General features: G+C 45.3%; 1 protein-coding gene across 1 annotated transcript in view; it reads right to left on the bottom strand.

The window, feature by feature from the left end:
• The window catches only part of CNTNAP5 (contactin associated protein family member 5), an 810,000-nt gene that overhangs the window by 624,635 nt on the left and 169,252 nt on the right, over positions 1-16,113 (bottom strand). The window contains exon 2 of the mRNA XM_058301170.2: positions 12,394-12,498. Coding sequence (XP_058157153.1) covers positions 12,394-12,498 — 105 coding nt within the window. The remainder of the gene's footprint in view (positions 1-12,393; positions 12,499-16,113) is intronic.

Here is a 16,113-nt window from a genome sequence, read left to right as displayed (position 1 = left end):
AAGGTATGCCTTCTGTTCCAGCCTAATTCTCTATCCTGCAGGGAAAAGGATCTTTTGGGCATGCATGTCTGGTTTCAATGTGCACATAATGCTGCAAGGCAGTCACCTCTAGTCCACTTTATAGATAGAAAATGGAGGTACAGATTGGTTCTGTGGCTTGCAAATGCTTCCATGACTTGTAAATGCCATAGCCAGCATTTGAACTCTGGCCACTGAGTTTTCAAGTCTCTTTCCTTTATTTGACATGCCTTTTTAGTCCTTATTAATGAATCAATTTATGACTGTTTTGGTTAGGACCATGAAATTTGGATTCAGATGACCTGGCTTTGAATCCAAATGACTCTCCTTCCTAGTTGTGGGATCATGGGTAAACTATCCAACTTCTCCAGGCTGCAGAAACCCTGCCTGAAGGCAAAGGGTAACAGTACTTACCTTAGAGAATCTTTGTGAGGACTATCTACCATAATGTAGGTAAAAGCCTTAAAGTATTTGGCAGAAAATATTCAGCAAAGGGCAACATTGATTTTAAAAATGTTATTTTTTTTTCCTTTGGGCCTTTGATTGACCATTCTTCTCCCTTTGAAATTATATCCTGCAACTTCTTCTCAGCAAAACCATGATACTTGTAACTTTAAACACACTGACTCAGAACTGAGGATTGTGGGAAGATGGTGCTGGACTAAGAGGCAGAGCTGAATGCTCTCACAAAAACAACAGAGAATGTGCCAAAAGCTGTAGAGGGGACCTGCTTTGGGGGTCAGCATACCAGGACAGTGCTCCCAGGAGGGAGAGGGACAGAAGGATGAAGAATCCAAAACAACAAACCTAAGTTACCAAGCCACCATGGCAGCTGGGAAGGGCTCCCCTCCTTCTCCCCCAAGATATAAAGCTTGTGCTAAAATCCCTGGCTTACTGCAGATGATTGGGAGGGGAACAGACATCTTCCTCCCTGTCAGCTGTTTCAAGGGAAAAGGGAGGGGGAATCAGGAAGTGTTTCTTCAGTAAATTCACCCTGCACTCACCAAACTCCTCCAAAAAATTGAACAGGAAAGAATGCTACCAAACTTATTTTGTGAATCCAACATTACCCTAATACCAAAATCAGATAAAGATATTACACACAAAAAAAGAAAATTTCAGACCATATATCAAATGCATATAGATGCAAATATCCTCAACAAAAACTTGCAAACAGAATCCAAAAACTCAGTAAAAGAATTGTACACCAGAATCAAGTGGATTTTATCCCAGGTACGCAAGGGTGGTTCAACACAAGAAAATCTGTTAGTGTAGTAAACCACATTGATAAATTGAAGAAGTAAAAATCACATGAGCCTCTTGATTGATGCAGAAGAGGCATTTGACCAAATACAGCACCCTTTTTTGATAAAAATAATCCAAAAGATAGGAATAGATGGAAGCTTTCTCAATATGTTGAAGTGCATATATGGAAAACCCACAGCTAGCATTGTCCTCAATGGTGAAAGATTGAAAGCTTTCCTACTGAGATCAGGAACAAGATAAGGAAGTCCACTGTCAATATTGTTATTCAATATTTTGCTAGAGGTTCTAGCTAGAGCAATCTGGCTAGATAAAGAAATAAAAGTTACCCAAATAGGAAAGGAAGAAGTAAAACTTTCACTGTTCACTGATGATGTGATCCTGAAAATTCTCCTGAATATCCTGAAAAATCCACTACAAGCCCACTAGAACTAACAGATGAATTGAGCGAATTATCAGATACACGATTAATTTGCAGAAATCAATAGTGTTTCTATACTCTACTGATGTGCAATCTGAGGAGCACATCAGGTAAAACATCCATCTATGATAGGAACTAAAACAATCAAATATTTGGGAATAAATTTAAACAAAGACCTGTATTCAGAAAGCTACAAAATATTGCTAAAAGAAACTGAAGAATACTTAAATAAATGGATTTAAGACTATTAGAAGACTAAATATCATTAACATATTCTACCCAAATGATTTACAGAGTCAATGCAATCCCAATAAAAGTCCTAACAATTTTTTTGGCAGAAATGGAAAAACCAATTATTAAATTAATTTGTAATGGTAAGTGTAGCTGAGCGTGAGGGTCTCGACCTCGCTCAGGCCCAAGAGTTGGGAGGGCTTGCTCCTGCCGGCGGGGGGTGCTCCAAGAGGGAGCACCGGTTCTCCAGGCGTGGGGGACGCGCGGTTAGGAAAGAACCATGGAGACCGCCTGAGCGCAGGAACAGGTCTGCTTTATTGCAGAAGTACACTTGGTTATATAGGCAGGGAAGGGGGTGGAGTATGAAGGGGAGAGCAGGGCGGAGGGGTGGCTGCGGATTGGCTAAAACTGGGGGGGCAGACCTCTGGTAATACGCCGTAAGCAGTTACTGGGGAAGAGGGCAGATTGTAGGTTGGTAATATGGGCGGGACTGGCGGGAAGGGTGGCGGGGGCTGGAAGGGGAGGAGGGGCGGAGAAAGGCGGCAACAATTGTTCCTTTTGTTTTAAAAAGAAATTGAAGCAACAAGTTTTGGTGCGCACGGTGGGTGTGAATGGCTCGGCTTGCGCAGCAACAAAAGACAAGGATTAGGAGGAAGAGTAGGAGGAAAAGGAGGTTATAGGGACGGGCACGGGGATAAGACGAGGAGTGGGGGGAGACCACGAGGACCAGCCGGCCGTGAGCGGACGACATAGCATCTGGCCAGGATGCATGTGCCCGCCATTAGGGTCGGCGCACACCGGCACCTGGCGCGCGCCGAGCCTTGCCAGCGAAACGGGCCTGTGATGCCCCTGTACCCCTCGCCCGAGGGGGAGGAGTAGTTGGGGAGAAGTAAGGAGAGGAAGACAAGAAGCTATAGGCGTGCGGTCTGGAGTAGGTGGAGAAACCTGTGGCAGCAGGGTTGTGTCCCCCCCACTCATAAGATGGAAGGTTCGTGCGTCCAGTGAGGTTGGCGACATCAGTAGTGAAAGAGGGGGCGGAGGCGGTTACGTTCGAGGCGAGGAGCCTTTTTTGTTGCCAGAGGGAGAGGGTCCAATTGAAGGGCTGGTGACTCGGGTTGGCAGCGGCTGGGAGAGCGAGGGAAGCCAGGACGAAGAGAACGGCTGCGAGGCTGTGTAGAGGCATCATCTGACAGTGCGGCATCTGTGGAGAAAACTCCTCGCTCTCCACACTTGGCGAGCGGGCAGCATGAGGGGGGTAAGGAGAGCGGGGTAAGGGTCTGAAACGTTTTAAGAAGGGGCGTTCCTTGATGATGGCTGGTGCTGGATCCGGGTGAACGGGGCGACCTCTGGGCCGTATCCACTGTCAATGTTATCTCTCACCGAAGGCATAGGGTGCTGATCGTTCGGTGGAACTAGTGGGTCAGTGGCGGGCCGGATGCAGCGCCCAGGAACCCAGAGCGGCTGCGGCTCAGACTCTGGAAAGACACAAGCAAAGCCCCTCCCCTGTGCTAGGAGGGGAGCTGGATCTTGCCAACGATTTGTGGCAGGGTCTTTCCAATGGACGAGGGGAACTTGCGAGGGCTGCCACATGGGTCCCCAGTGTTTATGGGTGGGGGAGAGTCCATGGTCATGAAAGGTTAGGAGATTGTGATGAATGAGGCAGGCAGTCATGACGTCAGCAGGGGCCTTGTGGGGAGAGGAGGCCCTTTCTTTTTGAATGAGTAGCTTGAGCTGTTGGTGAGTGCGCTCGACGATTCCTTGCCCCTGTGGATTGTATGGAATGCCAAAATGATGCGTGATGTGATACATCTGCACGAAGCTGGTGAAGGCGGCACTGTGATATGCTGGTCTGTTGTCTGTCTTGAGATCCCATGGAATTCCCATGAACAAAATAGCTTGGCGAAGCGCCTGGACGCAGTGTTTAGCACTTTCCCCCGTAAGAGGGACTGCATAGCACAGATGTGAAAAGGTGTCAATTGCCACATGAAGATATTTGAGGCGGCCAAATGCACTGACATGAGTGACATCTAATTGCCACCTTGAGTTTGGGCGGAGGCCGCGGGGGTTAACACCCTGAGGCTGCAAAGGCCCAAGTGGCAACAATGGCGCGCAAGTCCGGCACGCGCGCACAAGGTGTTTGCAAGTTTCAATGGGTAAGTCGGGGAAGAGCTTCCGGATGGACTGTGCGGAGAAGTGGAATTGGGAATGCAGGAGCTTGGCTTGATTAACAAAGTCTCCAAGTCGCCGCCCGTCGGCAGGGCTTTCATGGGGGAGGACTGGGTTTACCTGGCGGCTGGACACAGAAGCATCAGCGAGGTCATTCCCTTGAGCCAGCGGTCCTGGTAGGCCAGAGTGGCTTCTGATATGAGCAATGAACCAAGGCTGCTGCCTCGCCTCAAGCAGTCGCTGTACGAAGGCGAGCGCTCGGTCAATGTTTGAGTCACTCGGTAAGAAAGTGGCAAGCGGGAGGCTGCGGCACACTTGAAGAGTGTATAGGCTGTCAGTGAAGATGTTGAGAGACTGGTTTGGGTGGAGGTTAAGGACTGCAGCGACGGCTAGAAGCTCACCTACTTGAACAGAGAAGTCATTTGCGAACAGCAGTTGCTGTGGCTCAGGATTTCCAGGAGTGTATATAATGGCTGCAAATGCCATTTTTGAGGCATCTGTGAAGGCAGTGATGGCTGAGGGGATTGGGTTCCGCGCGGGCAATGGATGGAACGGGTTGGAAAACGCCAATTGAGACATTCCCTGCAGCAATCGGTGATGAGGATAGTGGTTGTCAAAGGAGCCGCGAAAGAGCTCTACCAGGCTCTGCATTTGGGCATTGTTCATGATGAGGGAGGTAACTTCCTTGGCATCTAAAGACCAGACAATGGTGTGTGGTGGGATGCCATACGTTTGTATGGAGAGAAGTACTAAGTCAGTGGCCAACGCGATCCAGGCCCTTGTAAAAGGGCAGATTTTTGGGAGTTTGCTCTTTGACGTATGCAGAAAAAGGAGAGGGCCATCTTGCCACAAGAGACCTGTGGGAGTGATTGGCGTTGGCAGAACTAAAGCCAAAATTGGAAGGTTAGGGGAGAACCGCTCCAGGCGTCACTGCTGCAGAGCGGCGCTAACTTGCTGGACGACTTCTCGAGCAGCAGGAGTGATGGTGATGCTGCGGGTGGCTGCAGTTGGTGGGCTGTCTTTGGTCTGCAAGAGCTCGAAGAGGGTTTGCATCTGTGCTGTTGTGATGGGCAGCGCCGAGCGAAGCCAATTGATTTGTCCGCAAAGTTGTTGGAGCTCAGTCAGCGTCATCTTGTGAGAGACATGAATTTGTGGGCTTGTGGGCTGAATGAAGTGATGAAAATGAAAGCCCAAAAATTGAAAAGGAGGTTGGAGGTTTATTTTGTCTGATTGCACGGTAAGTCCGAGGCTTGAAAGGTTTGTCATCACTGCAGAGAGCAGGTCATTGAGGAGCGCGCTGGAGCTCGCTGCTAAGAGAAGGTCATCCATATAGTGGAGAATGTATGTTTGCTCTGGATGAAACTTTGAGCGCAGCAGCTCAATGGCATGGTTGACATAGAGCTGACATATGGTTGGGCTGTTCTGCATACCTTGCGGTAGCACTCGCCATTGGAATCGAAGCGCTGCGCCCTGGTTGTTGGTGCGTGGGACTGTAAACACAAATCGCGGACAGTCTCGCGGGTGAAGAGGAATAGAGAAAAAGCAGTCCTTGATGTTGATGGTCGCCGCGTGAAAATGCTGGGGGACTGCGGTGGGATGCGGGCATCCTGGCTGAGGTGACCCCATTGGCTTGATATGCTTGTTGATTTCGCGGAGATCGTGGAGAAGGCGGTATTTGCCGGTGTTCTTTTTGCTAATGACAAAGACTGGTGAATTGTAGGGACTAGTGGATGACTCTATATGCCCTGCTTGTAGCTGCTCTTCGACGAGGGCAGAGAGAGCTTGCAGCTTGTGAGCTGGCAAGGGCCACTGCTCGACCCAGATGGGCTCCTCTGTGTCCCATTCCAGAGGGATAGGGTCAGGTTTTGAGATGGGAGCAGTGGCCCCTAGAAGGGGGGGGGGGTGCAGCGCAGCTGAGAAGGCTTCTGTGGTGATTCAGGCCTTTAGCTGGCTGAGGACATCTCTCCCCCATAAGATGGTTTGGACAGACGAAATGACGAGTGGGCGAATTTGGCCTTCGTGGCCTTCTCGGTCGCTCCAATGCAGAGGCTGGGATGTTTTCCAGGAGGTGGCGGCCCCAGTGGCACCGATGACTTGAGGGCCAGTTTCCAGGGGCCAGTGATTGAACGCAGCGACTTCGAAGGGAACACAGGAGACTTCAGCGCCGGAATCCAGGAGCCCATCGAGCCATTGCCCATCGATTTTGAGCTCTAATGAGGGCCTCTGGCGGCGCGTGATGGGCATTGTCCACATTATGGCTTGGGAACTCTTCTGAGGGCCTCTTGGGGGTGGGGCTGAGGCCTGCCCCGCTGGGAGTTTAAAGGCTGCTGGGAACCTTGGGTGGAACGGCAGTCGCGGGCCCAGTGATATCCTTTCCCACAACGCGGACACGGCGTAGAAGGGCCCCTTGGCCGTCACATCGGCGGGTCTGAGCGAGGCGCTGGGAGCACTCGCGGACGAAGTGGCCGGGCTGGCCGCACCGAAAGCAGACAGAAGTGGGGGCGGATGAAACAGCCATGGCAGAGGCAAAGGCAGCGGTGAGTGTTTTGACTTGTGGGTCGACGTCACGGCAAGCAAGGACCCATTCGTGCAGAGCTTTGTCACATATGGGAAGGACCACGGCCCGGAAAGGCGCAAGGCACCCGTCTACGATAAGTTCTTTGGCCAGCGCAAACTGGGCATCCTCGCTGGAAATCTTCCGCTGACAGGCTTCCAGGACGCGGGCGACAAACGTTGGGAAAGTCTCATTGGAGTCTTGAAGCAGCTGTGCGAGTTTGGTGGGCTGCTTGGTGGAAACTAGAGAGAATGACCGTTGGACGAGGACTTTTACCCGGTGCCAAAACCCTGGGTCAATTTGGAGATAAGAACGAGGGTCTGCATAATTGTTGGTACCCGTGTATGCATCGGAGGGATCGAGGACGCCAGCTTGGGCATTTTCCACGATTTGCCGGTCAACAGCCACTTGGTAATGGGCGCGCCATTCAATAAATTGACCCGGCGTCAGGATGGCATGGGCTAGTGCAATCCAGTCATATGGGAGAACGAGTTGGGTCCCCAACTCCTCAAGTAGTTGCTGCGTATAAGGGCTGCCAATTCCGTCTTCCTTTACAGCTTTGCGGAGGGTCCTGACCTCTTCCGCTGTAAAGGGTAGCCAAGTTTGGGGTCGCTGCGGCATGGGCTGCGGATTCAGTGGATACAGCTGGGGGGTTTGAGAAGACGTGGCACTGGGGACTGATGGAGCAGCCAAGGCAGGTGAAGGGCTATTGCCGTACGGCGGCGGCAAGGGATAAGCGGAACACGGGTGAGAAAATGGCGGCTTAGCGGCTTCCGGGCGACAACAAGATGGCGGCGGGACCCTTCCTGGCGCCGGCCAAGATGGCGGAGCAGCCACATCCGGCAGCGGACAAAATGGCGCGAGGGGCGCATCCGGTTTAGCGGAAGATGGCGACCATGCAGCTTCCGGGCCCGAACCGGATGCTGACTGGGCAGGAAGAGGTGGGTAGAGGCGGGAGGAGGAGGGCACCGGCGGAGAAGAAGCCGGATGTGCGCCATCTTGGGCAGAAGTGGGGGAAGAAGGCGGAAGTCCGCCATCTTGGGGAGAGGCAGGAGTGGTTTCCGTCTGCTGCGGGGAGCTCGGGTGGGGAGGTTCGCGCTCGAGAGCGGCAGCAAGTTGGTTAGACAGAGAGTCAGTGTCGGCGGACTCATTGGGATCACAGTCTAGAGGCCGTTTGGGAGAAGCTTCATAAACGGCTTCGGTCGGAGCGCCAAGGAGACAGGCGTGAATGGCAACGAGAACGGGTAAGAGGCCTGCTGGGAAGGTGTGTTTCTCATGCTCCATGGCAGAGGTGACTCGATCTATGAGTCGCGAGTATGTGTCCGGGCTCCAGAGTTGGCAGGTGGCGAGCCACGGATTAAAGGGGAGCAAGAGATCCCAGTACTTTTGGAGCTGCCGCAAGGAGACGCAGACTCCATTGGCATTGAGCAGGGCAGCGAGGGCCCTGACTTGCGGCGCCTGACGCAATGACAAAGAGGCGCCCATGATGGGATAGGGACGGGACGACGGCGAGGGGTCCCTTGGGGCTCATCCGGGCGAGGGGTCCCTACCTAGAGAGGAGGACGATCACAGCAGCAGCAGCAGCAGAGAGGAGCCGGGGGAGGAGCTGCCACGTTGGGCGCCAGTTGTAGCTGAGCGAGAGGGTTTCGTCCTCGCTCAGGCCCAAGAGTCGGGGGGGCTTGCTCCTGCCAGGCAGCCGGGGGGGGGGGGTGCTCCGAAAGGAAGCACTGGTTCTCCAGGCATGGGGGACGCGCGGTTGGGGAAAAAACCACGGAGACCGCTTGAGCGCAAGAACAGGTCTGCTTTATTGTGGAAGTACACTTGGTTATATAGGCAGGGAAGGGGGTGGAGTATGAAGGGGAGAGCAGGGCGGAGGGGTGGCTGCGGATTGGCTAACCTGGGGGGCAGACCTCTGGTAATACGCCGTAAGCAGTTACTGGGGAAGAGTTGTTTTTTTTTTTTTTTTGAGTGCAATAACAGGTCTGCTTTATTGTGGAAGTACACTTAGCTATATAGGGTTGGGTAGAGGGAGGGGCGTGATGAAGGGAGGGTTGGCTAAGGGGCGGCTGTGGACAGGCTGAAGCTGATGGATAGACCTGAGGTAAGCAGTTACTGGGGAAGAGGGCAGATTGTAGGTTGGTAATATGGGCGGGACTGGCGGGAAGGGTGGCTGGGGCTGGAAGGGGAGGAGGGGCAGAGAAAGGCGGCAACAGGTAAGAGGTCCTGAATAGCTAAAAAGAAGGAAGTTGGAGGACTCTCACTTCCAGACTTTAAAGGATATTACTTAGCTACCATGGTAAAAACAGTATTTCAGTACTGAAATACTGAAACGAATACAGATGGATTGACCAAGGGAACTGAATCAAGAACTCAGAAATAGACTCTTGTATCTATTGACTAAAAGTCAAGTGATTTTTTACAAGGCAGTCAAGCTTTCCCAGCTTGACCAGAACAGTCTATTCAACAAATGGTACTGAGAAAACTGTTTATCTATATCCAAAAGAAAGGTACGGGAACCCTATCTCATACCTTACCTAGTAATTAACTCAAAATTGATCAAGGACCTAAATATAAAAGTGAAAACCATAAAATTCCTAAAAGAGAATGTAGGAAAATATCTTTAAGATCTTGTAGTAGGCAGTAGTTTCTTAAACCTCACAGCCAAAGCACAAGCAACAACAACAAAAATATATAAATGGGACCTTCTCAAAATTAAACATTTTTCACCTCAAAGAACTTTGTCAAAAGGGTGAAAAGGCAACTGACTCTGCAGGAGAAAATATTTGGCAACCACATATCTGATAATGTTTTAATATCAATGATATACAAAGAGATCATTCAACTCAAATTAAAAAGACAAGCTAACTAATTAAAAAATAGGCGAAAGACTTGAAAAAGAAAATTGGCCAAAGAAGTAAGTAAAAATGGTGAAGAAACCATGAACAAATATTCAACATCACTAGCAATAGACACACGCAAATCAAAAATTCAATGAGGCATCATTTTGCACCTATTAAACTCGTCATTATTAAAAAGGCAGAAACTGTAAATGTTGATGAGAATGTGGAGAGACAGGAAAGTTTATTCACAGTTGGTGGGAATGTAGAATGGTGCAGCTACTGTGGAGGACTGTTTGGCAGTTCCTAAGGAGGTTGAATATAGACTTCCATGGGATCCAGCAATACCATTACTAGGTATGTACCCAGAAGAACTGAGAGCAGAGACATGAACAGACATCTGCACACCGATGTTCAAAGTAATATTATTTACAATTGCCAAAAATTGGAAACAACCCAGGTGTCCATCAACTGATGAATGGATAAATACAAATTGTGGTATATACACACAATGGAATATTATGCAGAGGTAAGAAGAAATGAAGTCTTGAGGCATATGACAACATGGTTGAAACTGGAGGACATTACATTGAGTGAAGAAAGCCAGACACAAAAAAGACAAATTCTATATGATTGCACTATTATTAACTGAATATATTGTGTTTAGATTCATGGAGTTAATAGAATATGGATCACCAGAAGTAGAAGGAGAGTATAGAATAGAAAACTGAGGGTTAATATGTGCAGAATTGGTAATAATGTTGTTTGGAAACCTTTGGAAATGAAAAGAAGTGGTGAAAGCATATCAAGGTGTTTGTAACTAGCAATGCTATTATATGGGTATGACAGTGGTTAAAGGGAAAGTTTAAGATCATGTATATTACTAAAAGGAAAGCTAAGAATTGTGACATGGGATTGTGTAAGACTGTAAAATCTTATGTAAAACACAAAATTGGGTGATATTGTACATATCACAGTTTTTACAAAATATAAACACTGATATACTAGAAAGAAGGAAACAGAATAGCAGCTATGTATGGCCAGGGAAGCAGAGAAGGATTGAGAGGTGATAAGTTGTGTTAGTTTTTTGGTTTGTTATTATTATTGGAATAGTGAAAGTGCTCTGGGAATGACTGAAGTGATGAATGTACAACTATGTGATTACATCAAATACTATTGATTGTACACTTTGGATGGATTTATGCTTTATTAATATGTATCAATGTAGCAGTTGGATATTGTTTATGAATTTCAAAAATAAATATTGGATTATGTTTGTAAACTGGTTTTTCTAAGCTTTCACTTTTGCTTGATTAAATTATGATTAGGGCTTTGATTGGGCCACATCATTAGGGTTTGGTGGGTGGGGACTTGGTGTGTGGGGACTTAGGGATAAAAGACATAGCAAAGGACAGAATTGGGAGTTTTTGAGCTGGTGCCCGGGCAGTGAAGACACAGGAGAAGAACACAGAGGAATAGAGATAAAGATGGCTCCTTGGACATGGCAGAAGTACCAGTGAAAGCCACAGAGCCATTCACCTGATAGTCTAAAGCTGGCCTTGTAGAGAAAGCACAGCAGTTGAGCCTGGAGAGAAATGGAGCCCCAGGAAGAGAGGAACCCAGGAAGCCTGAACCCTGGCAAATGTTGGCAGCCATCTTGCTCTAACATGTGGAAATAGACTTTGGTGAGGCTTTATGGACTGGTAACCGTAAGCTCCTACCCCAAATAAATACCCTTTATAAAAGCCAACAGATTTCTGGTATTTTGCATCAGCACCCCTTTGACTGATTAATACAATTAATAAAATTGATTTATTAAAAAATACTGATCCATTTTAACAGAAAACTGACATGTGCACACAAACAACAAGCATAAAGACAGAAAACTAAAAATGGCTCTCATTCTTGATGGCAATTCAAAAAAAAAGTAAAATGTTAGCAAACTAAATTCATCAGTACTTTATAAAATAATATCCATAATACAACAACCAATTAGGACTTAGGCCAGAAAGATAAAGTTTTTTTAATATTGGAAAAAACATGCTAATGTGCTGGCCTTATAAATCAGTGGGTAAATATAGTCAAAGCACTTAATAGAAGCTCTAGTCAGGCAGTGGACACCTTGAAATCGTGTACAATATTTTATATATTTTCCTCACATGGAAAAGTGTTTATAATATTCATTCAGATATTAAAGGGGTCTTTCAAACGAAAATATAAATAACTATAGATATATAAATTCAACATCCAAATCTGATTTTATGAAACACAAATTTCAACAAGCTCGAACAGAAATATAATTCTTTTGCAGTGATAAAGATTATCTATCTAGATATCCATTCTACTTTTAAAGTTGTTTCATATAAAAGCCTAGCTGAGTGTGTATGGTCTCACTTCTATCAAATGTTGGAATGCTCTACAGCAGGCAGTCAACCAGCATTATCTCAAGCTGGTAAGCTTATAGATTATTCACATTTTCTTACTTTTACTTAGTAGAATTTTATGTATTTTTCGAATTGATGTTATTTATTTTATAGTGAAAAGTTATTGAAGGGAAAATTTACTAGCCTTCATTTATGCTTCATATAAACAAGCTATCATAATAATACGTTTTGACAGCTACTTATTTGCTAGAAATATATGAAATGGAAAAGCAAACCAATTATGCAATACTTATTTTCATAAAGGCCTCTTATGATAAAAATGCGGGTTGAGGGAAGAAGAATCAGCATATTTTGAATATCTATTATGTGTTGGGAAGTACGGTTGAATTGACAGCCCTTCTAAATCTTGGGAAGCCTGCTTTTGGATGTGAACCCAGTCTATGGCAGTGTTCGAGTCATTCAATGTCCTCACCATGTACTCCCTTAAACTTGGGTTTAGGTTTTCAATAACCCACTTACCAAGTCTCCAGTTAAGTTGAGCAGGGCTATGAGTCCCGGGGAGGTCTGACGAACTGGAAAAAGCCATTGGAGAGAGCAGGGATGCTAATGGGTCATCACAGTTGTCTAAAAGAAGACAGAGAGAAAGAACCAGATTCTATTAGCAAGAGATATTCCCAGTGAGAGAATCCATTGCATTAATTGCCATCATGCATTAACCAAGGTCATGGGTGATTTATTTACATGTGTTATTTCAAATTCTCCTCACAACAACCCTGGAGGACAGATACAGCTGCCTTTCACACAAGGAGGAAACAGTATTTCAGGGATGTTAAATAGTTTGCCCAAGGTCACAAAACTAGAAAATACTGGAGCCAGAATTCTCACGCGGTGCTGTCTGTCTCAAAAACCAGGCTACCCATTCATTCTTATAATCTACCGCCCAGCAAAGCCTTGTTGCTGCTAATTGAGCTTATTCTCTAAGAACGGAGACCTATTAAAGGGGTAAGTATTGTTTACTACCCCATCTCTGGTCCTTAAGTTGTCCTGCAATAATGAGTGTACCTAGAAAGAGAAAATAATTTGGGGTATCTCACTCGCAGTCTGTTAAAACCTTTGGAAAATGAGATCTGGTTCTAGTCATCTCTTTCTGTTCCCCGGAGTAGGAGAGCATATTTCCAGAGCTCCTGGAATGTTGGTTCTGACTTCACTGTAGTAGCTATCCCTCCAGCCCCAGCCTGTGTCTTCCCTAAATGTAGTAAGAATGTTTGCTAAGGCTTCACTGATGCTGTCAAAATGTGGACCAGGGCGGGGCTAGAGGCAAAGATACTGGCTTGGGTAGCAGATGTATCCTCCAGGTCGACACTGATATCCTAAATACCCAATATCATATATGGACCCCTACTCTTCACTCGTAGGATAGAGTACATCCAAATATTCTCAATCATCAATTTATTTGTTTGCATCCTCCTCTAAATGGCAAGCTCTTTGTGGGGACTTAGCAAAGAATCTGGTACATAATAGGCTTTTAGTAATGGCGTGTTGAAAGAATGGCGAGTGAATGAAGAAAAGGACTAAAGATCGAAAGGGTTGAATCAGTCAGCAATTAGTGAACATATCAACAATTATTCAACATCACATTGCTAAGTATTATACTAAGACACTTCCCTTTTTTTTTCCATTTCCGACACAATTGATCCTGGAGGACATTGCAAAAATGACTTCATGAAATCCAGTCATTTCTCATTCTAAACACAAATTTGAAACATAACTCATTTTGAAAATTAACTTGGAATGAAAGACTCTGAGAGAGAGGTGGGATTGTTTTTAAAAGGAAATTTACATGGGATTATAAGACTGCTTGTTTATCCAGCAAATTCTTAGAGAGCAGTATTTCAATTAATTGCAGGAAAATTAATCAGAAACATAACGATTAAATTCTTGTTTGTTCAATGTGTTGAAAATAACAACTGGCAAAGCGTATTTTGAGTTTTTTCCCGAACACAAATGTTTGAAAACTATTTTGAGGTATTCGGCAAACACAAAACAGAGCCAGATCTTCCCTGGCAGGAATAATAGAATCACAGCAACACATGCTTTGCAGCCGTGGTCATTCAGCAAATACAGTCCAGAGCTCTGAGCCCTTCCTTCTCTCCTGGCGGAAGATGCAGGTGAAAGATGGTCCCACATACCTCCCCAGCAGAGGACTTGAATCGTCAATTTATTATGTAATTGATACCCTAGGCAACAATTTGAAACGAAGGCAAATCGTCTGGGTGCGTATGCCCTATTTCATCAAGAGGGCATAAAGTAGGTGAATACAGAAAAGTAACCCCGGCTGCAGTGAGCCGCAGAGGAATACGCAAAAAATGCACATGCACGGGCCTCAAGCAACAGCCAGGTGTCAGGGTTTTGCATTCCTTAGGAGCTGCCCTCATCCCTCTCTGCTGTTAAAATCTCAGTCCAGTTTCAAAGAATACTCCACTTCAAAAGAATTTATAAGCAGCAGTCCTTTTGATGCCCACTTCCACAGACAACTGCAGATGTTTCAAGGTAAAATACCACCGTATTTACTGCTGTAGTCATGTGGTTCTTAAACAGTTAATGTGTAAAACAACGCTTCCTTCTTGATGAGGTTCTAATGGTCTTTTTTGGTGTCACGAATGGTGTTTTTGCATATTGTGCACCTAACTCTATTTTTCCACTGAGCTCTTTCTCAAAGGCTTTATTTATTTGTTTATTTATTTATAAAAATCAGGCACAAAACAGAATTTCTATATACTGCCCTATCATTAATACCTTACATTGGTATGGAACATTTGTTAAAATTGGTGAAAGCAGTTTTTTTATAATTGTACGGTTAACTAAAGTCCATGGTTCAATTTGGGGTTCACGGTCTGTATAGTGCATTTCCCTGGATTTAAAAAAAAAAATTTATTCTATTACCATTTATACAACCTAACCTTTCCCCCTTTATCCACACTCAGATATATTTCAGTGCTGTTAATTATATTCACAATGTACTGTGACAGTTACCATAATTTATTACCAAAACATATCCATCATTCCAAATAAGAACTCTGTATTTTAAGACTTAGCTTCCCATTCCCTATCCCTATATTGTCCCCTGGCAAACTATATTCTAGATTCTGACTTTTAAGAGGTTGCTTATTCGAATTATTTCATATCAATGAGATCATATAATATTCATCCTTTTGGTCTGTCTTGTTTCACTCAATGTGGTGTCTTCAACCTTCACCCATGTTTTTGCATATATTAGGTCTTCATTCCTTTTTTATGGAAAAATAATATTCCATTTTAGATATATACCATACTTTGTTTATCCATTCTTTGGTTTAGGACACTTGTGTTGCTTCAATCTTTTGGCGGTTGTGAATAATTCTGCTTTGCACATCATTGTGCAAATAGCTATCCAAAATCTATTTTCAATATTATAGGTATACACCTAGTAATGGGATTATTACTAAAACCAGTAAACTTGGTACCTTGCTGTCCAAACTTCCGGGCAAGTGATCTCCTGTCTCCTCCAGTCCTATGTAGCAATCCTCTATCTTCACAAGACACTGACTTTCACAAGTGGCTATATTGGTTAACATATCTGAACTTACCCTCTCCTATTCCTAAACGTGATAAGAAATGGGCATACTTAAAATAAGAGAGATAGAAAAGGCCCCCTGCCCACCCATCCACCTCTAGGCAGATATGCAGTTCCCTTTCATCTTTATGTTGCATGGACAAAATCTAACCACATCACCTAAACTAAGACAGACCAGGCCTCTAATGAAATTACCTCCTAGCCATGGGGCATTAAGTGTATGTCTGTATAACCATTCCAAAGCCAAGGGCAGCACTGTTTTTAGACATGTGTCCTATTTTTAAAGCAGAGGAGAAGTGACCTAGGATAAATGAGAACAAAAAAATTCAGGCATTTATTATTTTATTCATGATTTGGGACAGCTTCGGGTAGTGGAAAGTATCAGGAGGGCTAGAGCTAGAAAGTCCCAATTCTAGATTCATTTGTTCTAAGGATTTGTTGGTTACTCTAGGTACATACTATTTTCAAGGGTCCCATTCTGTATTTCTATTATCTGCAAAATAAAGTCATTTCTGCCAAAGAATCATTTTGAAGATGGGTAAGAATAGATGCAAATGTTGTCTTTTAATGTACAGAGCATGGAATGAGAAAAGGAAAGCAGTATATGAACTAAAATATTATTCAAA

Source organism: Dasypus novemcinctus, chromosome 7, assembly GCF_030445035.2.
Source record: "Dasypus novemcinctus isolate mDasNov1 chromosome 7, mDasNov1.1.hap2, whole genome shotgun sequence".
Taxonomy (NCBI): Eukaryota; Metazoa; Chordata; class Mammalia; order Cingulata; family Dasypodidae; genus Dasypus; species Dasypus novemcinctus.
The sequence above is the reverse complement of the archived record's forward strand: the minus strand, read 5'-3'. Positions and strand labels throughout refer to the sequence as shown.